Source organism: Pseudorasbora parva, chromosome 9, assembly GCF_024679245.1.
Source record: "Pseudorasbora parva isolate DD20220531a chromosome 9, ASM2467924v1, whole genome shotgun sequence".
NCBI lineage: Eukaryota > Metazoa > Chordata > Actinopteri > Cypriniformes > Gobionidae > Pseudorasbora > Pseudorasbora parva.
Window position 1 is genome coordinate 24,966,376 of NC_090180.1, and position 27,209 is coordinate 24,993,584.

The 27,209-nt window shown below is 38.6% G+C and overlaps 1 protein-coding gene across 3 annotated transcripts in view; it reads left to right on the forward strand.

Moving 5' to 3' along the window:
• The window catches only part of dis3l2 (DIS3 like 3'-5' exoribonuclease 2), a 208,504-nt gene that overhangs the window by 24,459 nt on the left and 156,836 nt on the right, over window positions 1-27,209 (forward strand). For all 3 annotated transcript variants that reach the window (XM_067454397.1, XM_067454398.1, XM_067454399.1), the window contains exons 2-6: window positions 5,352-6,026; window positions 8,837-8,973; window positions 9,297-9,350; window positions 9,584-9,685; window positions 17,187-17,325. In XM_067454397.1, the coding sequence (XP_067310498.1) occupies window positions 5,357-6,026; window positions 8,837-8,973; window positions 9,297-9,350; window positions 9,584-9,685; window positions 17,187-17,325 (1,102 nt within the window). In that variant the 5' untranslated portion in view covers window positions 5,352-5,356. The remainder of the gene's footprint in view (window positions 1-5,351; window positions 6,027-8,836; window positions 8,974-9,296; window positions 9,351-9,583; window positions 9,686-17,186; window positions 17,326-27,209) is intronic.

Here is a 27,209-nt window from a genome sequence, read left to right on the forward strand (position 1 = left end):
TGTGTTCTTTATTCTTTTAAATTATAAAAAACACAAACACACAAAAAAGAAATATTGCAATATATTGCCTCTCTTACAATATCGCAATACATTGCAATATATCGTATCGTAACCCCTGTATCGTGATACGTATTGTATCGCCAGAGTCTTGGCAATACACAGCCCTAGTTGTGGAGGACTCGGCAGGGTTCGCCATTCTGGGGAATTTGACTGGCGCACGTATCCGTTCCATGAGGAAGGGAGTGGCACAGCAAGCCGACACTAGAATGGGCACTCCGGTGCTACCGACTATGGGAAGTGAGTACACGGGAAGATAACGGATCTACACGTAGGCTATAGAATCTAGCGAACGTGTTGGGTGTCGCCCAGCCTAGCTCTACAAATATCTGTCAGCGAGGCGCCATAAGCCAGCGCCCAGGACGAGGCTACAACCCTGGTGGAGTGAGCTCTAATCCTGAGTGGGCAGGGCACGTCTTGGGATTCATACACCAAGACAATGGCATCCACTATACAGTGGGCCATCCTCTGCTTGGAGACAGCCTTTCCCTTCTGCTGGCCTCCATAACAGACGAAGAGCTGCTCTGAGGTCCTAAAGCTTTGCGTTTTGTCCACATAAGTCCGAAGAGCTCGGACAGGACAGAGAAAAGCCAGGGGTGAGTCTGCCTCCTCCGAAGGCAGTGGTCGCAGGCTCTCCACTAGGGTTGGGAACCGAGAACCGGTTCTTATGCAGAACCTATACTGATTTTTGAAAAATACCGGAACCGTGCGAAATTCCTGAGTGTTGGTTCCGAAAACGGTTCTGGTGCAATGTGTGTGCGAAGCGCTGGGAGCATAGCCGCGAGCCTCTCTCTCTCTCTCTCTCTCTCTCTCTCTCTCTCTCTCTCTCTCTCTCTCTCTCTCTCTCTCTCTCTCTCTCTCTCTCTCTCTCTCTCTCTCTCTCTCTCTCTCACTCACTCACTCACTCACTCACTCACTCACTCTCTCACTCTCTCACTCTCTCACTCTCTCACACACACACACACACACACACTGTCTTAGCGCTGCCGCCTCCCTTCCCCTCACATCACTTTTTTTAAATCCCCCACAGCGCGAGTCCCGCAAACGCGGTGCCGAGGAGCTTGTTTGTAATCCGAGGACCATGGCTCATTAGTTTCGAAATGGTTTGGGTACAAGCTGATCGCGTTGAAAATAAGGGCATTTGTGTAGCGTTATGAGCTCATTTGAAACATTGCCGCGGCTCATTTAAGAAAATAACAGCTCTGAAGAGACGCCGCTTTAGTTCGAGGTAAGTTAGTGCTAACAATAATAAAGAAAGACGGTCAACACCTTATGTGTTACCACTAAAATGTAGATGTAATAAGTTATATTTCCAAATGTAAGCCCATCTTATGCGGAATGCACGCTTCATACTGTCGTCTGCTCTGGCTCTAACCTCGAGTGTTTTTTTAGCCTGTTTACCTTTTGCAAACCTTGTGAGCGCGCAAACGCTGCGACCTCGCCCCAAATGTTTTTATTGGTTTATTAAGTACAAACAGGAGAGTTATGAAAAATTGAGTGCGAGGGATATGTTCACTTCACACAAAAAGATTTTGTAATGAGACTGCTAACTGTAGTAGCATTTAGTCCACTGTCTATAATAGCCAAATTTAGAGATCACTTTTTTTTTTAACCGACAACTTTGATCGGTTAACGTTGATACGGTCAACCATGGGTCAAACGGTCATCGGTTAACATCCCTAAAACAGAGAGAGAAAATGTAATAAGACAATTTCAGAGGTGTAAATTTGAACATGTTTATTTTACTTTCCATAAATTCCATATGGCTCGATTAATCCTGTAATATATGTATAGTACAGGACTTTTTTTTGACATTGCCAACCTGTAAATTCATTTGAGAGCAAGTAATAAATACAAAAAAGGATTGTTTAAAGTTGCGTATTGTGCCTTTTTCCTTTACCACTATTTGTTTAATAATTTTAATGGAACCGGAATCGGAATCGGAACCGTTAGGCGGAATCGGAACTGGAACCGGAACCGGAAAATTTCTCACGATTCCCAACCCTACTCACCACCTGATCCCGGAAGGGAGTGGTGGGAACATTGGGCACGTATCCAGACCGGGGTCTCAGGATTACGTGAGAGTTGTCCGGACCGAATTCCAGGCACGATTCGTTGACCGAAAATGCCTAAAGTTCCCCAACCCTCTTGATAGAGGCCAATGCAGTCAAGAGTACCATGTGACAGTGCGGCGGCTACAAAATTCAGATCCTTTAACATGTTGAATGTCAAGGTCATAGGCGTGAGAAAAACTGACAGGACGAACCACCTCTCCCTCATCAGCCTGTTGGAGAACAGCTCCACCATTACTCGCATTCACCTGTAGAAAAGGTCTTAGAAAACAAGGGTAACAGACACCAATGGAGCACAGTGGAGATTTAACATTATCAAAAGCAGGGGCACAACTTGATGATCAAACAAACTTGTTTCACTCAATCTACGCATTTCCACAAACAGGCCCTCAAATGGATCTTCATCAGGAGAAGCAAGCAGTAGGCGTGAAACCAGAGAGGGAGGGAGAGAGGGAGGGAGAGGGAGGGAGAGGGAGGGAGGGAGGGAGGGAGGGAGAGGGAGGGAGGGAGGGAGATTTTGGCTTCTTTGGCAAAGATTTTGGCTTTAGATTTTGGCAAAGAATATAATTTTAATATTTATGTCTAGCGCAACTTAATTCCCTTTGCAGCAGTAGCCTATGCTGTCATTTCTCCCTATAACTCAAACGTAATGACAGAATCAGCACGATCGGTGATTGTTGTAAAATACAGTCTAGCTACTGCTGGTAAATTGTGGGATGCGTTTAATAATAAAAAGAGCGATTAAAAGCACAAACATGTGCGCAAGAGATTGTTCCCAAGTCGGCGCGCGCTCCGAAACAGCCGCAACGAGACGAGCAAATTACACTTTCGGTTTCACACTCGCGTCTAAACGATCAAATGAACACAAACATCTGTGTCAAAATGATCGGCTTGGAGAGTCTCTTAAACACAGTTTGTGTCTAAAATGGATGTTGTTATTATGGATAGCCGGGAGAAAATTTAGTGCATCTGCCTATTATCAGTTGCCTATAGATCTGCACATCTGTCTTAAAGAGGCAGCAGTGTAAATAAACATGCTGATGAATTATTGCGAATTAAACAACCAAATGCAAAGAGAAAATCCCTCACAGTTTCACAGATTACTAGAATTCTTCCTGAAATGAAAGCACTGTGTAGGCCTATATAATGTGTATCTTTGTTAATTGTGTGTGTGTGTGTGTGTGTGTATGTATGGGATATATATATATATATATATATATATATATATATATATATATATATATATATAGTAAATCTCAAAAAGTACCGTTAAGAATACCGTTAAAGTACCGGACCGATAAGCAGTATCGTTAAGAGTAGTAATACCGTTAAAACCTTAACGATACCCATCCCTAGTTGCTGATAACCTTGTTTTATAAGTATTACTTTGAGTCAGTTATAAATGTATCATTAAGGTATGGCTGGTATGGCGGTCTTAGTGTTAAAGCTTAGAATGCGGTGGTTAAAATAGTGAATGCCAGTGGTAAAATTATAGGGGCTCATCAGAGTCACCCTACTGCCCAATCCATTTTAATGAATTTCTCCCGTCCACTACAGTCTGAATTTAATCTCCTACCCTCTGGATGTAGATTCAGATTTCCTACTGTTTGAAGCAATAGGTATAAACATTCATTTATTCCTATTGCGTTTTCTTTGTTAAATTCTGGTATGGGAGGAGTTTTGGGGAGTAGGTAGAAGGCCTGTCGCGATAGTTGATAAATCAATTAATCGCACGATAAAAAAAATGAGTTCGATAATTTTTCCGGCCGCTATAATTGCAATTTGCATGCTTTTTTGTTTTCCTGGTCTCTCTCGCTGACTGCGCACGGCTCGTCCGTTTGGGGAGTTGTTTATACTCGACGCGCAGACCGGATGCGCCGTGATGAGATGTCATTCTCGGCCAGCAGGTTCGTCTGGAACTCATGGCTCTTCTTCAGTTGCGGAGCCACATGCAAAGTTACGAAATTTGACGTGCACAACGGCAAGCGAAATGGGGTCTTGCGCACTCCACGTCAATGTCATTTTTGCCACGCGCACCCTCGCACTCGAGCGGACTCGTCGTGTATAAACGAGGCTTAAAGCTACACTGAAGTTTGATAAACGCAAGTTAATTCTTCAGTTCAATCTTTGTGTGCTAAAAAGGCACATAAGTTCCTGTAGAGATAGCAATACACATTCTTCTTTTTTTGCCAAATAAATGAAAAGCCTGTCGTCATTGTCTTCTCTCTTGCTGTATCAAAATATCACTTTCCTCAGAAGATGATCAAGTTCAGTTTGTGCATGATTAGGCTATGATATAACATAAATTGTGGATAATTAATATATCATATGCTGAGGTACATTTCTGGATTGAAAGAAAAAAAACAACAAGAACCATACAGAACGGAAAACCGTGACCCTAAAACAGTGATACGAACCGAACCATGGGTTTTGTGAACCGTGCTGCCCCTAATATGCACCTAAAACACAATCATCCGTTGCAGTTTTCATCCATTTTATTTATTGTTTTTGGTACTTATTTGCATTTTTTTTAAACAGACTATCGTGGACATTTAAAAAAAAAAAAAATCCCATTTTTTGTGTTAAATATTCTTTAGAAATTAAAGTTTATTGATCTTTGAAAAGGTGTATCCGCATTTTTATGCCATTATCATTATTTTAGATGAAAATGGTTTCAGAACAACTATTATTGTTTATCGCAATAATTTCTTGGCCAATTTATCGTCCAGCAAAATTTGTTATCGTGACAGGCCTAGTAGGTAGATTTTTGGGCTGCTGTGGTCTTGTGTTGTCATTTTTTTAGGTGTTTTTTTAATGCTTGTAAACTGGTTTTTTTTTGTATGTGTGCTGGTCTGGTTGCAAAGCAAATTGCCCTTTGGGGACAAAGACGAATAAAGTGAAGTGAAGTGAATTGCAAGATATAAAGTCACAATTCTCACAATTGCGAATTGTAAGTCAGAATTCCAAGATATAACCTTGCAATTGCGTGATAGTCGCAGTTCTGACTGAGAAAAAAATCTGAATTTTGACTTTATAATCATGCAATTGCAAGTTTATATCTCAAAATTCGGACTTACTACTCACAATTGTGTGAGAGAAAAAAAAAACAATTCTGAGATAAAAAGTCGCAATTACTCTTAATTTTTTTACTTTGTGGCGGAAACGGGCTTCCATAACTTTCTGTTAACCTGATGTAACTACTGATATGTTAACTCTTTGCAGAGATTATGGCGTCTTCTCCTAAAGTAAAGAGAACCACTAAACCTAGACCTGAGAAAGGTGCACAAAATCTTCCCAGATCCCAGAAGGACGCATATGCCAGACTTCTGAATCAGCATCAGAATGGCAAGTTTCGTTCTTACTTGCAAGAGTTTGCAAAGCAGCAGGCGGAGGAGAACATGAGGATATCAGTTAGCAGGTCTGTGAATGATGTAAACAGGAGGAGAAAAGGCAATTCAGAATCATCTTTTTCTGGTGATAGCTTGTCCTCTCAGCAGAGCAGACAGATGGCTGACACTTCCAACTATTTGAACATGGACAAAAAAATCCATCAGACAGAGTGCACTGACGACCAGGGCATGAAGCATGGCATGTTGGAAAAGTATGCCAAAATGGAGTTACGCAAGGCTGCTGCACCCAAAAAGGTACCCTCAAAACAGCAACAGGAGAGAAGTGAAAAAGACATCAAAGGGAACACAAGTCTTGTGGGATCTGAGGAATGCGATGCTCAACAGTTGAGCGGTTCATGTGGGGAGGAAAAAGCAAAGAAAAAATCAAAGACAAGAAGATCAAAAAGAAATTTGGAGAAAAAAGAAAAGGGGGCATGTGGTCCTGAAGTTGATGCCATTGTTGCTGGGAAATCACCAAATAAAAACGTCAAAGGTTCTCCAGCTCAAGGTATTTAGTGAAGTGAAGAGCCAGTCTCTCAAAGCCAAGCCGCATTTATGGCATATATGCATTGAAATAGTTTTATTTAGTGTCAATGCCATTTCACGTTGACTTTATAGTTTGTCCAAAATCTAAGAATCTTTATTTTTTTGATTAAAGGGTCCTCATGTGCATTTATTTAACTCTTTCCCCACCAACGGTTTAAAAAAGAACCCTACCTCCAGGGTTTTTGACCATTTTTACAAAAATGTAATGGACCATAGATTATTTTGTTTAATAAATATCTGAGCATGCAATATATCAAAATGAAGAGCTGACCCTCTTCTATTCAATAAAAAAAAGTTTTATTCTAGCTTAATTCATTCCTTTTTTAATAAACACTTGAATATGGATACATTTCATTACAAAAGCAACAGTTTAAACAAAAAGCTGAGAAAATCATGTTTTTGTGAAAAGACTTCATCCAGATCAGATTCAGAGTGATTATCAAACACAGATGGAGTAGATCGAGTCCATCAACACCCCCTAATAGCTTGTCCTGGGTCCACATTTCATTCAGTAACATTAGATAGTTTTGATGTATATGCTGTTTAATGTTGATGGTCACGTTATTTACAAATACAGTTGCTTACATATGCTTGTTTTACTGCGTCTTCCTCGTGTGTTTTAATCAGAAGATTCTGTACTCAGAAGATGCTTAATATCTCCCTTAATATCTCCCCCTAGTGCATAACACTGAAAACATGGAAATTCTGTTTGGTGGGGAAGCATTTTGTCTTAAAAACTCTCTCACAGGGAAAGAGTTAATAAATACATTTAAAATTTTAAAGACACTTGAAATTACTTGACTAAGGAGTTTAGTGTTGATGTTAAAATAGGAGTTTGGGATGGGACATACCAAAGGGTTTTTGTGGCCAATAAGCCTTTAAGGCACCATTCAAACTTGACTCAAAACTATTTTGGTCAATCCTATCATACCAACCTGCTGCCCTCTTTTTGAAGAGGGGTTTCAAATTAAACTACAGAGTCTAACATTTCTCTCTTTTTTCCCCCATGTAAAATCACTGAGATTGTAAAAATTATAAAAATCATAAAAATTAATTATAAAAAAAAATTGTAATAGACTGAATTCAAAATGCAAATTGTGGAGTACCTTTACCCAGTGAATGTGGGTGATTGTGTATTTGTTATCTGGATTTGTTGTAAAAAGTATGTTAATGTGTAGCTTCAAAAAATGTAAAAACACACTATATTGCCAAAAGTTGAGACGTCTGCTTTTACATGCACATAACTTTTTTAAAACATTCTATTCTTGCACCAAAAAGTTTAATATAGAGTTGGCCAACCTTTTGCAGCTATAACTCCCAACTATTCTGGGAAAGCTTTCCACAACGTTTAGGAGTTATTTTTTGACCTTTCTTCTAGAAGCGCATTTGTGAGGTCAGGCACTGATGTTGGACGAGAAGGCCTCACAATCTCCACTCTAATTTATCCCAAAGGTGTTCTATTGAGTTAAGGTCAGGACTCTATGCAGGCAAGTCAAGCTCCTCCGCACCAAATTCGCTCATCCTTGTATTTATGGACCTTGCTTTTTGCACTGGTGTGCCCAGTCATGTTGGAACAGGAAATGGCCATCCCCAAACTGTCCCCGCAAAGTTGGGAACATGAAATTGGCCAAAATGACTTGGTATGCTGAACCATTAATAGTTCCTTTCACTGGAAGTAAAGGGCCAAGCCAACCCCTGAAAAACAACCCCATATAATCCCCCCTCTACCAAACTTTACACTTGGCACAATGCAGTCAGGCAAAAACTGTTCTCCTGGCAACCACCAAAAATGCATCCAATGGGATTGCCAGACATGCATGATTCGTAACTCCAGAGAATACGTCTCCACTGCTCTAGAGTTCAGTGGCGGCATGCTTTACGCCACTGAATCTGACGCTTTGCATTGTACTTGGTTTTGTAATGCTTGGATACAGCTGCTCGACCATGGAAACCCATTCCATGACGCTCTCTATGCACTATTCTTGAGCTAATCTGAAGACCACACAAAGTTTGGAGGTCTGTAGCTGTTGACTCTGCAGAAAGTTGGCGACATCTGCGCACTGCGTCTCAGCATGCACTTACCACTTTTTATATGGCCTACCACTTTGTGGCTGAGTTGTTGTTCCCAAATACCTTCACTGTAATATTGAAGAAATTTCATAAATGGACTTACTGTACAGATGGCAACCTATCATGGTACCACCCTGGAATTCACTCCTGCTCTTGAGTGACCCATTCTTGCACAAATGAAGCTAGTCTGCATGCCTAGGTGCTTGATTTTATATACCTGTGGCCATTGAATTGATTGGAACACCTGAATTCAATGATTTGGAGGCATGTCCCAATACTTCTGGCAATATAGTGTAGATTAAACCCACAAACTGTTCTTCCTCTGCTTTCTTATCTTATTTATCAGTATTTTTAAACTCAGTCACAATTTAAGTCTCAAAAGCCATGGTTTCCTAATAATGCATCATGTGAATGTCATGAACAGATTTAGTTTTATTCCATATATAATTGAACATCACACTGTAAAAAAAAATCAGGTCTCCAAATGAAAAATTTCACATCTAATTTTTTTAGTTGGTCAAATTTAATTTCTGTTAATTAAATTGTATCAATTCACAGAAATACAGTGGGACCAACTGCAAAATTTAGATGTGACCAGTCACTAGAAAATCTTCAATTGGAGAGGCCAATTTGATTTTTTTTTTTTTTTACGGTGCAGTCATTTTTTGCATATGAGCTACAATTTGATCTTTGTTTTCACAGCAACAAAAGAAAGTTTGCATCAAAAGGATAAAGATAAAAACACCAAAGATTGTAGAGGCTCCCGGAAGCATCTCTTCGAGCAGTACATGTCTACAGAGAATGTGTCTGCAGGCCTAAAGAGAGGAGAACTCATTCAGGTGAATTTAGTACATGAATTTAGTGAATTTAGTACATTTAGTTCAAACTTATACATCTGGGTAGTCCAAGCCAAACAGTGTGCTGCTGTATGACATGCTATATATATGTTTGTATGTATGTATGTATGTATGTATGTATGTATGTATGTATGTATGTATGTATGTATATATATATGCGTGTGTGTGTATATGTGTGTGTGTGTGTATATATATATATGTGTATGTGTATATGTAATTATATAGAGTGAAATCTCATAATGGAAAGCTATTTAAACACTCATCATGTTTCATATTTCAAATATTTAAATGGCATTCTCTTTAAGGGAGCACTGAGAATAAACCCTAAGAAGTACAAGGAAGCTTTTGTCCCATCTCCTGTGAGTATTTTTCCCCCACCTTTACACATACTACATTTACATTACACCCTAAAGTTGAACATAAATGGTTTCTGGAATAAACATTATTCTCATTTAAAAGTAACTGAAAAAATCTTATTGAGTAGAAGTAGGCACTGGTTTGTCGTTGTCGTAATTCTGATTATGTGTAACTATCTTTTGTGATGCAAGTTGCAACAATCACGTTTTGTCAATTGTCAAAAAAAAATCTGCAGGATGGATCAGCCGATATCTTTCTGGATGGAATTACAGCTCGTAACAGGGCTCTCAATGGAGATGTTGTTGTGGTGAAAGTTCTCCCCCCTGAACAGTGGAAGGTACTTTATCCATATGTACATATTAGGGATGCCACAATTCTCAATATAATATTGAACCGTTCAGTACGGCTGTAATAAAGTTTGTAGAAATGGGAAGGAAAGAGGTGGGAACCGGCGAATGTTCAACAACTTTTATTCAAATAAATAAACAAAACGAAAGTAACGCCGGCAGCCCTCACGGACGACTGCCCCGCACACACATAACAAACCATAAACAAAACTCAACGTAAAGTCCAGGCCTGGTCCTCTCGTCTTCCACTGTCTTTGCTCCTCCTTTTATATCCCAAGCACGCTGGCATGAAAAAAGACCGGTGGGGTGCGCAGCTGATGTTCAATATTGCCTGCCACGGTCCCTCGCCTTGCTGCTTGCCACATACCCTCATCGCCCCTCACAGGAGGCAAGAAGCGGCGAACGTTCAATAACCCCTCCTCACGGACTACTGCCCCCACAAACATAACAAAAAAAACAAAACTCAAACTTTGATTTCTCTCCATTTTAAATATTTCTCTCAGTTTATTTCGGCTCTGTTTAAGTGTGCCTGTGAGTCCTATGCGCTGATATGAGCAAATATCTAATCATATGCACTAAAGTTAGGGGGTGCTTAGCCGTATTTTAAAGCCTTGCCGGTTAAATATTTCATTTGCGTTTTACATGCACTGAGCACGTGCCCGCCTGCCAAATGCATGTGACATGATTACTGGACTTATGCCGCCTTCACATGCTATAGGAAATTTGATAATTCCCACTTCTGAAGTCGTGATTACGAGCTCATCGTATTCAAATTTTGAAATGAGAGGGCGTTCATGTGCAATTTTTACCTAGGAAACTCATATTTACGATAATTCTGAGAGCACGTGAAGTCCGCATAATGCTGCCTTAATGTACTATCGTAAATTTGATAATTATGACTTCTGAAGTCGTGATTACGAGCTCATTGCATTCAAGTTTCACCTAGGAAACTCGTATTTACGATAATTCCGAGATCATGTGAAGTCAGCATAAGTAGTCTTACTGCGCTAATACTGTCAAAAACTCACAAGGTTAAAATAATAATAATAATCATACATTTTATTTATAAAGCACTTTTCATTTTAAAGAAAATCTCAGTGCTACAAAGGGAGAAAAAAAAAAAACATTTACATATATAAACACAGTCGGTTATGTCTAAAGTGAAAGTAAAATCACGTGTTTCTGTATATGAGATGGAAGCAGATTGTGATTGTGAACACTTGTCTTTAAAGGGACAGTTCACCTCTAAAATTATGTTAAAAGAGAAAATCACTGCTCTTGAATAAAGTAATAAAACAGTAGCTTTTAATCAATGTATATTGTATATTGGAGACTGTTTTAATTTCAGCCTACATTTATTTATTCAATTTCATACTTAAATGCTACTTTAGAGCTCTGAGCTGCCACTGTAAATCTTATATTTATTTTATATTATACAATACATTAGGAATGTGTACAAGTTTTTTTTTTAGTAAAGTTAAGTTTAAGTTAGGGTTTTCCAAGTCTTTGGAAAGTAAAATAAAGATAGAGTATTACTAATAACTTTCTGTTCCTGTCGCCTAAGAATAGAATAAAAAAGAAGCAAAAAACTGAACTGAAAACCGTGGTTAAAAACCGAAGTATGTATTGAATCAGTGAATCGATCAATGATTCGGATGATGCTACCACCCCCATGCTTCACAGTAGGGATGGTGTTCTTGGGATGGTACTCATCATTCTTCTTCCTCTAAACATGTTTAGTGGAATTATGACCAAAAAGTTATATTTTGGTCTCATCTGACCAAATGACTTTCTCCCATGTCTCCTCTGGATCATCCAAATGGTCATTGGCAAACTTAAAACGGGCCTGGACATGTGCTGGTTTAAGCAGGGGAACCTTCCGTGCCATGCATGATTTCAAACCATGACGTCTTAGTGTATACCAACAGTAACCTTGGAAACTGTAGTCCCAGCTCTTTTCAGGTCATTGACCAGCTCCTCCTGTGTAGTTCTGGACTGATTTCCCACCTTTCTTACGATTATTGATATACCCTACGAGGTGAGATCTTGCATGGAGCCCCAGTCCGAGGGAGATTAGTCATATTTAGCTTCTTCCAGTTTCTTCCATTGCTCCAACAGTGGATCTTTTTTCACCAAGCTGCTTGGCAATTTCCCTGTTGCCCTTTTCAGCCTTGTGGAGGTGTACAATTTTGTCTCTGGTGTCTTTGGACAGCTCTTTGGTCTTGGCCAGGTTAGATTCTTACTGATTGTATGGGGTGTACAGGTATGGAGCTAAAAGAGTCTCAAAGATAAATACACACACACAGGATACACAAATGCACACACAGGATTCATAAATGCACACACAGGATACACAAATGCACAAAAATTCACAAATGCACACACAAAATTTAAAAAGCACAGAAGATTCACAAATGCATACAAATTGCATAAATGCACACAATTCATAAATACACACAAAATTCAGAAATGCAAAGAAAATGTACAAATGCGCTCAAGATTCTGAAATGTATTTCTGATGCACACACAAATATATCTTAATTTACAAACTGCTTGCGGTCTGTGAACTTCACTGCATTTGTGTGTGAATTTTGAGACTCCCCTGACATAAAAAAATTCCACAAATACAGGCATCTGCCAGAAGAAGTCCTCCACTGCGCTAGCCATCTTACAATAATGGCCGTCTTGCACTGCGGCCGTGGGGCGGCTTTGACTTCTACACTGACCCCGGTGTGTCCACAGAAGTGCCCAGAAAAAAAAAGAAAAAACGCAATAAATCCACGGGTCACGTGCGTTCCGAACCATGGATCGTGATCCGTTCGGATCACGGATCAACTGCGATCCGTTGCACCTGAAAATTATTACAGCTCTTTGGAAATGAATTATTAGGCCTCCGCGTCCTCGAGAATTGTAAACGCAGAGGTGAAAACAGCGCTGTGTCATCATATTTCATAATCTAGACCGACACAAACACTATTAATAATTTTGATAACGTAGGCTACCAGATGAGATGGACTTTTTAATGATAACATACCAGATGAGATGAACTCTGTAATAGCTATGATGTATTCACGGTTTTGTTTATTTTTCTGACAATGTTGCATATTCCAGAAAATTTTCACTCTTTAGTCTATTAAACATGTGTTATAAACCTTAGCTTAAAACTCATTTATTTATGTTCTCCATTTGAAAACATTAGACTTTATACATTTATTTTGCCTGTTGTTAATATGCTGTATTTATAAATAAAAAGATGAAACTGCATTAATGTTAAAAAGACTTTGCACTGTATTTAGAAAAACAAAAAAACAAACAAAACAAAAACTTTCTGACTATTTATTGATGTAGAAGTGTCTTTTGTTCTTTATGTAAGGGAGTGAAATTGCAAAAATTACAGTGTTTAAAAAGTTCAGTTTGGCGCTGTTGCTATAATTGTAAAAAACAGAAATAATACAATAAATAACAGTCAATCACTAGTTTTTAGTTCAACAGAGCAAGTAGATGTTTGCTTTTTTAATTCTTAAGTTAAATAAACTTTCTTTATATCAGAATTGGCAACAAAGCTAAAGCTTTAATGATGAGTTATTCAGTTATGTGTGCATGTGTGGGCAGTTATGTGTCAGGAAATCTAAACTGCTGCAAGGCAAGTTTTGTCAAGATGAAAATAATCAGCTTTGTAAATAATCAGCAGACTAGGAAAGCAATTAAACATGAGAAAATGTAGATGTTACACCCTAAAGGCACAAATATATTTCTTATAGATTTGCAGATACATGTAAGGTTATTACTATCATCAGCTTTATGGGATCCCTTGAAATGACAGGCAGGTTTGCTGAAGCAGATTGGAAATAAACTTTGCAGGACAGTGGATTCCCGCAGGGGCATGGTTGATGACTTCTGCTAGAATGTCCCTAATTTTCCACTTCTGAAGTTGGCAATCATATCTGCTTGAAATCAGAGCTTGCAGAAGTCATTATTTATTAATTTCTGTAGATCCCTGCCCCTTTTTTGCTTATTTATTCTTTTTGGCAAATTAGCCAATGTTTTCTACTTCCTGTAGTTTCATCTACTTCTCCATTTTACATATATTAGCATATTTATGTCCAGTCAGCAAAATTACACAGATTTCCAATTCAATTAGCTCCAATGTAACAAATTTGCTCAAAGGGGAATATTAATAATTAAAGGTGCACTTTAGTATTTTTGCAGTAAAATATCCAAAAACCACTAGGCCAGTGCTATATATTTTGTTCAGTTGAGTTCTTACAATATCCCAAATGTTTCCAACTATTTGTAAATTGCTATTTAACCCAAGAAAAAAGAGAAAATTGCTATTTAACCCAAGGACCTGGGACGTATGAGCATAGCGTCTGAGGGAGTCGCCTGTCAATTACGTTATATCTGTGTTTCCCGCGGTTTCCAGTTTTATTTGGCAGAAACGCTTTACTCTTAGCAGTGTGCAACAAATGTCACAGTAGCTGCCGAGCGAACTTACAGAGTAACGTCATAACGTAATTTTATACACACTTCAATATATCTAATAGATAAACAGAGCTGCATTACCTTATACTCATGAGAAAAGCAGAAATAGTGCGGGTGGCCGGCAACTGTGTCCTATCATAAGAAAAGTCCTGTTGCTCGTGAGCCGTGTTTGCGTAACAATCGCTCCAGAAGCCATGCTCAGCTCCACAACACTCTGTCCTGCTCTGCTTCATACTACAGTAACGTTAATAACCCAATCCATCAACATGATTTCTGTCCAAGTCCTATTTTTCACTGTCTGTGAGGTGAAGACCACATGTCCCAAGATGCTGCGCTCAAACTTGGCATCATCAAACTACACCTTTGTTTTGAATAGGCACCCTCTAATGGATGGAAAAGTTGCATAGTGCACCTTTAATCGTAACTCGTTATAATTAATTATCAATATTTTGCTCAGTTAACTCAATTAACTTCATGTAACTGAATTAATATTACAATTATTATTTAAGTGTATATTAATAATCTGTTCATCCAACAAACACTGAGTACTGATTAAAATACTGATTATCAACTCTTCAGAAATATATTTTCTGTGGCCACAGAAAAAGAACCCTTTCTTAGCTCATTTATTTATAAGCAGATCAGAATCAACTTAAACACAAAAAAGAGTCTAACACCTGGGAGAATCATCAGTTATGACAAGTTTCTTTGTTTTAAGAAAGGTTGCGTAGTCGGTTACAAAGAAATCGTTTAGAGATAATAATTAGATTTAATTGGAAGTTATATTCCGCCGGTGACACGCACAGAATAATATAAGCTTGGGTTTTTTTGTAATCGGGCTTTGAAAGATTACATAATCGTAGCATCCATAATCGTAATTGCGAAATTTGATTAATTGTGCCGCCCTATATTGTAGAATATAGAATAAATGCGTTACTTGCATTTGCCCGAGTTGTTGAAGAGCGTCTGCATATACAATCGCAGGAGAACGTCTTGATAGTTCGGTCCAATGGTGTTGCAGTTGAAATCGATTCCTTCCGTGTTGACAGAAGAAGCGACAGTGAATTGCAGAGACTATTATGGTCGAATAAGGTCCACATGGCTTGATGTGTTTTGGGCTGGCCGGCACAGCTGTGCTGGCGATGCTGGATGAAGTCTCACACGAGCAGCATTCGGGAATGGAAAAACCAGCTAGCAAGCACTACTATCGTGTTGGCTTTTAAATTCTGTGGAGGCCACACCTTTGAGTTTTGGCTTGACCAGTGAGGAAGGTGCAATTCTCAGCGGGAGCATTCCTTTGTTTGAAAGGATGACTCATTGGAGTGAGTGGAAAATTGTGTGTTGATTTATATTCTGATAAATATAACAAACACACTGCATTCTATAAGAAAGTGATGTCCACCAAAGTGTGAGTCATTAAATGCAGTGGTACATTTTTAAATATGGAATTGGTACTTTTACTGCGCTATTTTCCCTAAACCTGCCGTCGCTACATTATGTTTATTTATTTTTCCTGTCAAGGTGATTGACTAAGATGAATAATCAGTCCTGTGTCTCCATGCGTCACGCGTGACTCCAGTCAAATCAACCATAGTGACCAGCCTAAAGTGAGAGGCACACGCGCTTTATGAAAGGGGTAGTGCTGGCTACTGTATGATGATGACTGAAATCGTCAAATCGCCTTAAACAATTACTACAAATGGACCGCAGAATATTACATTTTCTAATACATGTAATATGCATAAATGGTACGTATTCTGTTAGCGCTGCACAAGCTCGTGGCGCCATCTGCTGGACACACTTCATTTAGCTTGATTGTGTGCCAGGCTTTAAAGTGCATTAGGCATTAACCAATCATCACTGCTAGAATCCCTTTCGTCGTTTTCGTTTAACATGTAAACGCATTAAACCTGCTTTCTGTCAGCTTATTGAAGTGTATATTTTAATATAATGTGTTCTTACATGGCGATTTAAAATTGTATGCCATGTATATAGCAAATAACTTTTATAAAACATCAGATTTATATTTAAAATAAGCTTTTATTTTTTAATTGCAAGCAAAAATATTCAGTGGTGAAAACCATTTACTCGATGTTACTCGATTTACTTGATTCTGATTTTTTAAATTCTTTTTACAGGGAAAACGTCCATTGAAATTAAAGCATTTCAACCAATGCATCTTGAAAAGAAAGAACTTTTCTTTTAAAAAGATTTTTTTAAACCTTCTTTTTACGTAAAATTGTTAATGTACAACACTTTGCAACCTTTTTTAATTAACCCGCAAGAAAACCTCTACAGAATGGTTATCATAAATGTTACCAGATTATTGGTTGATTTCTCAAAGAAATATTGAAATATTTTTTGGTGATTATCATGTTTTTTGTTCTTACTGAGAATCATCCATAAAAGAGTAAGCTACATTTTTAATTTGCAGGGTATAAGCTAAACTAACATTCATAGCATTATACTCACTACTAACTACTCTTGAGTACTTTTAAAATGGCTACTTTTTACTCCTACTTTGAGTAGTATTTAGGATAGGGACTTTTACTCTACTTAAATTAAATTTTTTGACAAGTAACAGCATTTCTACTTCTGCAAAAACTTCTATTTTGATAGGAGACACCAGCTAGATGGGCTAACATTAACTAGTAATTCTATCATCAAGCATGCATAACACTATATAGTATAAGAAAAGATGATATACAAATTGTAATGATACACTAAATGCACTGGGGAAATGCAAGTTCATTCATTAAACAGTTTGTCAATTAATTAGTGGATATAATTCCATTTCTATAGGGGATGTTATACTGTCAAATACGAGTAGTGTAAAACTTTTTGTATTAAAATAGGTTGATTTAAAATATATTTATAAATGCATGTAGAATGTATTACTAGTAGTTTTGTATGTGATTGTGTAATCATTATGTAAAGTGAGAAACAATGATTATAACAGTATAACGTTATAAATGTCAATGCATAATTTATATCATGTTATGTACACAGGCAGTCAGTGGAGATATAAATGAGAGAACTCCAGCCAGTCAGAATGCGGCAAATGCTCCTGATGTTATAGTGGAGGCCCATTACAATGAAGATGATGAGGTTATCAGTAAAATGAAGAATGCCCGTCTCCATGATAAAGGTAATGAGCTTTTCCTGCAGGCACAATGTTCTTTTCACCTCTTATTCAAGGTTTTGCTGATATGCACTGATTTAGTTGTATTATTTATTTGTACTTGAAGCCAGGGGGTTCTCAACTCTGGCCCTCAAGATCCACTTTCTTGCCTCAATCCTAATTGTAGGAAAGGCAGTGCAGATGACAGAATAATCATTTATGCACACCACTAGTGCATATTGATGCTTTCCGACACTTCCTGAGCACACGTAATGAGCAGTGTTCTGCTTTTGTACATGAAACTCTATTCTCTGAAGATAGAAAATACAACCACATTCACAGATAGCAGGATATGAGTAAATTCATGATTAGAAAATTGTTTGTCCATGCCTACTGCAACAGTAGGGATGGGTCACGATTTTCGAATTATTCGATTAGTTGATTTAATTATAGAATATTGAATAGGTTGTGCGATTATTGTCCTGTATTTACCTGTAACCTACATTACCTGTATATATGTTTTCAGTACTAATGTGGTGACATGCTCATTTTAGGCTTCTCCTTTTTATATTAAAGACATTAATTAAAAGAAATTTTGAGATGTGCTGCCCTGGTGGAAACAACTCGAGACCACGTGACTGTCAAAAAGGACTCGCGCTGTGTTCAGCATCTGCGCCAGCAGCAGCATGTTCCTTCAGCGTAGCTGCAAGAGCTATGGCCTTTTTACGACTGCTCACTTCATTCGTTTTCTCTGATCAGATATCCCTCCGATTGTGAAAAGATCAGGAGTAAATGCCTTTCTAAATTCTTTCGAGACAGATTAATATCAATTAATACCAATAATACAAATCAATTATATTGTTGTGTTTGAGCATGAGCTGATGACTTAAATGCAGCTCATATCTGTTGCTTTTATTGACGTGAACTCCGTTAAATGTGTATAGCGCGGGAATTGAAGATCGGATTTATATTAATTTAAGGTAAGAAATACTGCACTTTTTTAAAAAAAATTGTAGATTGTATATCCCGTTTCGTTTGCAAGCATCGTTGCGAGCAGCATCAGCATGCCTCAACATGTCAAAAACGCTGGTGCTGGTTACTTTTCTTCCTGAACAAGAGCACCTGAGTGTTGCTCACACACACATTTGTAGAATTGCGTGGCATACAGAGGTTATGGTAACTTGGAGCAATGTCAAATAACAGTCACATGTTTTATCATATTAATAATTATATGGCTTGAGTTAATATGTCCTATTCCTTAATGAATTAAACCGTTTGTTATTATACAACCTGAGAGTGTGAATGGTCTATATTAGGGCTGTCAACGAATATTCTAAATTGAATATATATTCAAATAGTTTTTAAAAAACGAATTTCGAAGGTGAAAATTAATTTTTTTTAAAAGCGGGAAAAAAACTTGGTAGTAGAGGCGTGGCTGTCTGCTTTGCGAGTGAGTGCGTGCAAGGGGGTTCAGGGACAGGTCACAGGAGTCGCTGCTGAATGTTGTCGCGTCTTGCAGTGAAGATGGAAGAAAGTGCAGAGCCCAACTCAACCGTGGCAGAGAAAGTGATTTTAACCCTCCAAAATCTAAAAAGCCATATCTGGAAATACGTTGGATTTTGGTCGGTAGGAGGTAAAATTGTTGAGCCGCGAGATAAAGTTATACACAAGCTATGTAAGATACAGTTAGCATACCATGCCTCATTTTATTTAACATTAAACAGAAACACTAAAGTGTAGGCTACTGTACTGTAAGAAATTGATTCTGATCAAATATCTCAAAGGGGTATTGAATTACAGTGAAAGGAATCGTGATACATATTAAATGATTCAGAATTAATATTTAACACTTTATCAACTATTCGTCCAGCGATGCGTTGAAATTAGAGTACATTATCAATCTCGAATTGGGATATTACCTAGGGCTGCCCCCGACTAAAGATATTCCTAGTTGACTAACATTCCTGCATTTTAGCGATTAGTCGAATAATCATTAATTTATGGCATTAATATAAAAACTTGCTTATATAGGCCCTAGCCTACAATTGTGTATAAAAGCCAAAACCTAACATGTATGTGTTTATGAAAAGGTATAGTCCAAGTTGAAGTTTAACACTTCCATATGACAAAAAATGCAAAGCATGATATTAGCGCGTTCAAAATGAAAATGAAGCGCTTAAAACAGAATAGTAAAGCGACCTGAACATTTTAGGCTAATTATAACATAAAAACAGCAATCAGACTGCATGTGCATTTTAATAATTTATTATCACAAATACAAACTGTAACAGTTACATGTCAAAAAACGTATTAGCTACTTAGGCCTAGTAAAAAACAAATACTGTAGCAAAACGCTGTTTGGTATAATACAGTGGAAAATTAATATTTTTATATTGTTCAAAAGGAAAATGAACAAAAACGAACAATTTAATAAATGCACATATGCACATCGCGCCAAAACTTAGAATAAAAAAGAAGGCGGCAAACAAATCAACAGCTTATATGACTTAAATTGTTTAGAACAACTAGGCTATATTTAAGGCAAAATGTGTGGAACAAATAATTTAAAGAACACTAATACAAATCAAAAATATCAGAGCAAAACCGCAAAGATGACGGATGAGTCTTGACCTGAAACAACAAATTGCAAACATCAGACTAATTTTTCTTACAGAACAAAAAAAAAAAAAAAACAACTTCTGCATTTTATAAAAACGAATAAATAAAAATAAAAGGCCTATGTATTTATTTATTTGTATAGCCTACCCGTTATAAAAATTCCCGTTTTTTTTTTTTTTTTTTAAATATAGCCTTACAGCAAACAGAAACACTACAAAAAGGAAGTTGAGCATTCTTACCTACAAGCTTTTAATTCTATTTAATTTTTTTCATATTATGTGAGAGGAACACCAGCTTGTCCACATTGTTGGGAAGAAGGGAGCTTCTCGACTTGTTCACAATTAAGCCGGCCTTTGAAAAGATGCGCTCGGATGTAGTGGATATGGAAGGGATACAGTGGAGGCGTTAAGCTGCTTTAGCGAGCTTTGGATATCGATGTTCATTTTTTTGCCACCATGCCAATGGTCCCAAATCAACCTTTGTTTTATCTGCCAAGTACATTTTTAGTTCATCCTTCTCTTCTGCATGCTCCTCCTCATCAATGGACATTAGCATGGATATCTCGGCCTGCTTTTCCCTTTTCGGTTCGGGCTCACCCTCCTCTGCAGGGCTAATGCTGTCATGATCACTTTCTGGCGCAGCTTCTGTAGCGATGTCGCAATATTTTCCGTTAGTTGCCATCTCGTGTCAATTTCTTTTGCTAGTTCTGTCTTTAGTGCTTTTGTGGTGGGACTGTCTTCGTTGCGCAGCACCAAATGGCATCTCTTCAGGTTTATTAACATAGGCAGTGTGGCAGATAGGGATGCGTTTAAATCCTGAGAAAGCAGCTCAGTGAGAGTGATCATAGGCTTTAGCACTGTGACCATGTCCTCCGCTGTCAGCCAATGTGCTGTTGTGAGATCTAGACCTCGTTCAGACCGTTTGGTAATTTCAGGGTCTGACAGCACAGCTGTAACCGGCCATCTCTGTTCCAAAAGTCTCTCCAGCATGAAGTACGTGGAGTTCCATCTTGTGGAGACATCGTGGATAAGTTTGTGTTCTGCAACATTCTGCTGCTTCTGTTTATGAGTCAGAGCTGTTGTAGCCTTGGTACTTTTCTTGAAATGCCCCACAAGGGGTCTAGCAGCAGACGATGCAACCACATATGGGGTCAGTTTTAAGAGCCACGTTTATACATAACTGTAACGTGTGCCCCGCACAACGGACACCCTTCGCATTACCCCAGGATGGATCCTTAGAAATCAGTTCTGTGCACAGCACCATATTAGCGGCATTGTCATGAACGACTGCTACCCTCTTTTCTGCAGGTATTTTAAATTCTTCCATCACTTCACTGAGTCGCTCTTTTATGTTGACAGCTATGTGGCTCTCCTCTAGCACTTGTTTCCAACACAAAAGAATGTAGTTGCCAATTGTCAGACATGAAGTGTGCAGTAACGGTCATGTAACCCTCACTCTTGATAGAGGTCCATGTGTCTGTTGTAAAGCTGACTGCTGTACAACTTTGAATTTTCTTAACAAGAATTTCTTTAGTCGTGTTGAACTTGCTTGTTAAGCCATGCATTATTGTGTCGCGTTTGGGAATGATGTAGCCTGGTTCGAGGAATTCAAACATTTCTTTGAACCTGTCACCACGGACAACGTTGATTGGTCTCATATCAAGCGCAATGAAATCGACAATTTTCTCTGTGATTTCTCGCTTTTTTTTTCTCACTTAGAGGGGGTCTAAAAACTAATCTCTGCTGCATCATTGTTGACTGCGAAGTCGAAGCGCACGACGCCACATCATCACTGCTATATTGTGGATGAGCCTAGAGACAAAGTCATGTCAAAAACCATGAATATGATTTAACTTAACAGTGCAAATGTGTTTATATCCTTATTGTTAAAACGAGGGGCCATGTGGTGGTTAACGTTACTACTTACATGTTTTAAATGATAAGACATATTCGACGTTGAGGAGTGATAGGCAAATGTTTGCCTGCAGAGTTTGCAAACAGCCTTTTTAGGGTCGTCCTTAGACTTTTCAAAATGATCCCACACTTTGGACCTTTTTCCTGACCTTTTTCCTCCCACAAGTGCGCTTTGGTATACCGCGAGGCACGAGGTCTCGTTGATCTCTCGTTACTTTGATGTCATGTCATACACTGACTGCGTAGCCCCTGATTGGGTAATTTTTTCACGTGATTTTTTTTTTGTTGCAACTAACCACCTAATGAAAATGTATTCGACCAAGCCCTTTTCATATCGACTAACGTTTAGTCGACTATTTGGGGGCAGCCCTAATATTACCCGTTACAACGGCAATAATATCAATTTTATGTTCACTTTTTTTTTTGAGCTTGGTTAACACAATTGATCAGTTTGAGGCAGTAACTTATAAACACATAGCCAAAGACACTTGTATATATAAAAAAAGGTAAACAAAAGTTTATTGAACTATTCTAAACACACACAAACTAACAAAAACACACATTCATACAGTTACTGGGAAAGGGATGTTTGTTCATGGAAAGGAGTGAAGTCCCAATTATTTCTTAACCACAAACTGAGAATCAATATACTAGCAGGTCAACCTTAGTTTGTTCGCCTGGATATGATTTTTACCAGTTCAGCCGGAATGAAGAGTCATGTACTTGTGTTTGAATGCTCCTACAAGCATTGGTTCATCTTAGTACGGCATTGCTCGGCTGGTGGTCAGTTGTTGTGGTCAGAGGGACAAATAGTTGGTTTTGCATTGGTGTGAGGTCTTTGTGTGATGTTCAAAGAGCCTTTGGAATGCGCGGGTCGAGAAAGGGGCACAACGAGGTGTCCTGGATGGTGTCAAGGTTGACTTCGAGCCTCCGAAAAGCTCTTAGCGGCTCTGTGTCCCGATAACGATTTTAATTTATGACTACCGGTAATAAATTAGTTCCTTCTTCTCCAATATGCTGTAAAACTTCAATTAATATTGATAATATTTGTTTTTATCACTGAATGAAGCCTGCTATCTGCAGAGAGAGTCAGAGAGTCAGAGAGTCAGAGAGTCAGAGAGTCAGAGAGTCAGAGAGTCAGAGAGTCAGAGAGTCAGAGAGTCAGAGAGTCAGAGAGTCAGAGAGTCAGAGAGTCAGAGAGTCAGAGGTCTTGACCATTAGTTAATTTACTTGAAGTGATGTTATGAAGTGTTTTCTGTGTGACAAACCTTCCGCGATGTTCTGACAGCCGTGATTCACACACAACGGGTCTGCTAATGTCCGATTCACGACCAAATGACTCATTTGAACCGAATCATTTTAACGACGGTAATAAGAACTGATCTGTTCAACAATGAACTGAACGAATCAGTTTAATAATTTACTCAGAACACCTCAGAAATGAGAACACAAGTGTGCTTACCCAATTTAGCAAGAGTGGAGAGTAAGATTTATTAGTTTTAACTATCCACAGTATTTCAGCTTATGTATGTTGAATGTGTAGTAAAATAAATAGTCTAAAATCATTTAGTTTAGACTGGAGTGAGGTGAAAACAGAACAAAGTTGTTTGTTAGCTAGCTGATCATTTTATTAAATTGTATATGGCAGAAAATGTGGCTATTTGTTGACTGTTAATGCTATTTCTAATATTGATATGATTATATACCAAAACAATTCAACCTGTTGGAACAAAAGAAACATCAAGATAAGAGATCATACATAATAGGAGATATAAACATAAGATAATAAAAAATTGTTTCGTTGCATTTTTCAAAAAAATGGTCTGTGTGTCTGTGTGTCTGTCAAGTACAGGGTTTCTTTTCCTTGTTGTTGCACAATAAAGCTGCACAATAACATTTTCAATTTGTAAATGAAAAATATGTACATATATAAAATAATGTGCTTAAGCAGCATACCAATGCATATCTGTATGATACATATTCCACCTCCTGTTATTCACATTCATTTAAGACATAATGGACTGTGTCTGAGATTAATACCTCATCCAGATTAGCATTCTTAGGGAACTTTGAGTTTTAAAATGGGATTGAGCACTTTTCACAAAACAAAACACAAAACTCTGTTAGTGTCTGTTTGGTGTTTGTGTCCACCATAGACTGTAAATAATATGGACACGTCGTCTTCAGTGCCTCCCATTGATGAAAAGTTCAGTGTTATTTGCTTCTAGAAGAAAAATATTAATTCCCACAAAGCTGCAATGCCTTTTGATTATTTGATCAAAACTTCTCTCATGGTACACTTACACACCCACACATACGAGAGAAGTGCCAATCATATGCATATTCCACATTTTATCATAAGTGTGGGGACATGCATTGGTCTCGGTCTTGACTCGGTCTCGGCCTGTCTTGGTCTTGGTCTTGACTCGGTCTCGGCCCTTCAAAGTCTTGGTCTTGTCTTGGTCTCGGTTTAGGTGGTCTTGACTACAACACTACTGGACAGATAACTAGCCAATTAGTACAATCATGTAAGTAGAATACATGCAGAGAGGAGTAGAGAATCCACTCTAGGGTTGCAACGGTATACCGGTATGACAGTTTATCGCAATATTGATATGTACGATTATCATATTGTGAGCATTTGCTTATACACTGTTTTGGGGAAAAAAATGTAAGCAGATCTCACCTGCGCTACTGCACATATGCAACTTCATTACACTTCACTGCTTAGACTCCATTCATACATGCACAGCTGAGAAAATGTCGGAGCCAGAGGCTACAAATTCTAATTGCTATCCCCGACCAAATAAAAGTTACAATCTGCAGTATGGGAATATTTTGGGACTCCGAAAAACAAACACAGGGTTGTCCTTGAAGATGGTTATCCAGTTTGCATGAAGAAACGCTGCAAAAGGAGTAAATGCATCGGACATGTTCTCCCATATATTCGTGAACAGATAAAGATGAAGATGTTAGATAAAGTTAAACAGAAAAAAGATGTTCTTTTTATAACTTAAGGCCATTTTATTTCCGTGATGCAGGTTGAATCCTGAAATCCAGTCATGTCATTTTAACGCATTAAAAATATTTAATGCAGCATTCATTTTTACATTTTTACCTAGCATTACATTATATGATCACGCTCTTATTCATGTAATGCTTTTAAACCATCTAAGCACGACAAGACAGAAGAGAACGCGCTGTATGTCGATGTCCTGTCTTTGTGGCTGTGTCTCAATCAGATCCCTAGTTGTGCCAGTCTCAGGCACACAGAGTTCTCTTTCGCTTTTGAACAAACAATAACAAAAATACAGGGAATGCTGCCAAAATGTCAGTTTTGTTGAGTATTCTCATAATAGATGCGCGTGACTGCGGGTCAGATCCGCGTCATGTTCTTCAGTGGCCATTGAACAGCAGCAGAGTGACAGCAGCACTGATGAACAAAGAAATAATGAGAGCAGAGAAAAGATTATTAATCTATATTAAATGTATTATTTATGCAGTTAAGAAAGCTGTTTGATAATTATTACAGTTCTGAATATGTCTAAGAGGGAAGGTCACCGATAAATGTAAAAAAAAAATATAATGAGTTTATTCAAAGATTGTTTTAAGTTCACTTCAGTCTCAATCTCATTTATTTATGAAGAACTTTAAAAATAACAACGCCAAAGTGCTATACATTGTAAATACACAAAATAATTAACATAACACACATGAATACTATTAGGACCAATGACTGAAAAAGCACGGTCACCTCTTAGCTTTTTCTTTGTCTTAAGGACAATGAGCATAGCCTGATTTCAGCACCAGACCATCCCACACTCTGAGCCGACATAGTGAGGTCCAATGCCAGCGATCCTCTATTTCAGTCACAGAGATCCCAGCAAGTTTGCTAGATTAAAGATAGCATAAGAGAATCTAATGCCCCCTCATGGGACAGAGCTCTTTAAATTCCAAATCCTAGTGGATCACTTGAAGTTGGAAGAGGCAAGGCTGCTAGCAGATTCGTTTCCAAACTCCCCCACGCCTTACAGCGATACCATGACTGCTCTTAATCAGAAGTTCGGCCAGCCCCATCAGATGGCATTGAACAAAATAGGCAGTGTTATGGACTCACCTGATGTTCGACGTGGTGATCAAGCTGCCTTTGAGAAGTGTGCCCTACAGATTCAGGCACTTGTAGGCATGCTTAACTAACAGAGCTGAGAGCTGAATTCAGGCGCAGTACATTCCATTATCCAGGAACGGCCTATACCCTGACTGAACTCTCCGAGTGGCTGCAATATGAGTCATGGTGCCAGGAATATGAAGTTTGTCACCGGTGAAGACCACCAAGGAGAGGCAATGGCCGAGACAGGAGCCTCGCCAGAATAAGTGGATCACCACTGTGTTGCGTGGAGCCAGAGAGGCGATAGAGAGAGAAATTTTTCCAGCTCCTGTGTGAATCTCCCTGCCAAGAACAGAAATGAGCCTTTGTCGATTCTGTAGCAATTCAGATCACTTCTTGAGCCAATGTACAGAGGTTGTAAAACTGACCAGAGGCAAGTTATCAGAATGGATTGGTACAAATAGAAGGCGCTGGCGATGTGCTAGAACCCATCAAACTGCGCAGAGCAACCTGCGGAAGCCCTGCAGCATTTGTCAAGGGAAACACTTACCAGTGCTGCACAAGATTAATTCCAGGACACCCAAGACTGGTCATGCCAACAAAAGAGGAGAGCTGTCTGGTGAATACACCCTCAGAAGTGCTTTATGTGGACAAACCAGCAGATGGCAGTGGTGTGCTATTAAAGGTTATTAAAGGGATCCCATGGTGTTGAGACTTGTATGGCTTAATATAACATAAATTATGTCTCTTACTGAATTATGTAGTAGAAAACCCATGAAAGATCTACATTATTTAAAAAATCGATTTTATATTTGGACCATGGGCGGCGCCATTTTGTTTGCGTTCTAGGTTGATGACGTAGAGTGGTTGCACTCCTCAATCAGCTGGCGTTACCCGTAGCTATTTTTACCTCAACGCAACTCGAAAATTGTTTCAGAGTTAAACAAAACCAATGAATTGCTTTGTAATTGTACTTAAAACACACTCAAACATACATGTCCACACAAACTCACCTACACAAGTCACAAACAGATCGGTGGGCGGGCACACACACCTGAGAGACTGCGCTGTCTCAATCGAGATGTTGGGCTGCTCAGTCTCCACGACAGGGGCTGAATCTGAAATCGACCCCCTATACCCTGAAATAGGGCATTATTTGAAGGGACGGCCATTTGTAGTGTTGTCCGACATCATAGTGGACATGTTCGAGCGCTGTCATTCAGTCTCGCGTTGCACCGCAATAACGAGTGTACAGCCGATTTACAAACAGC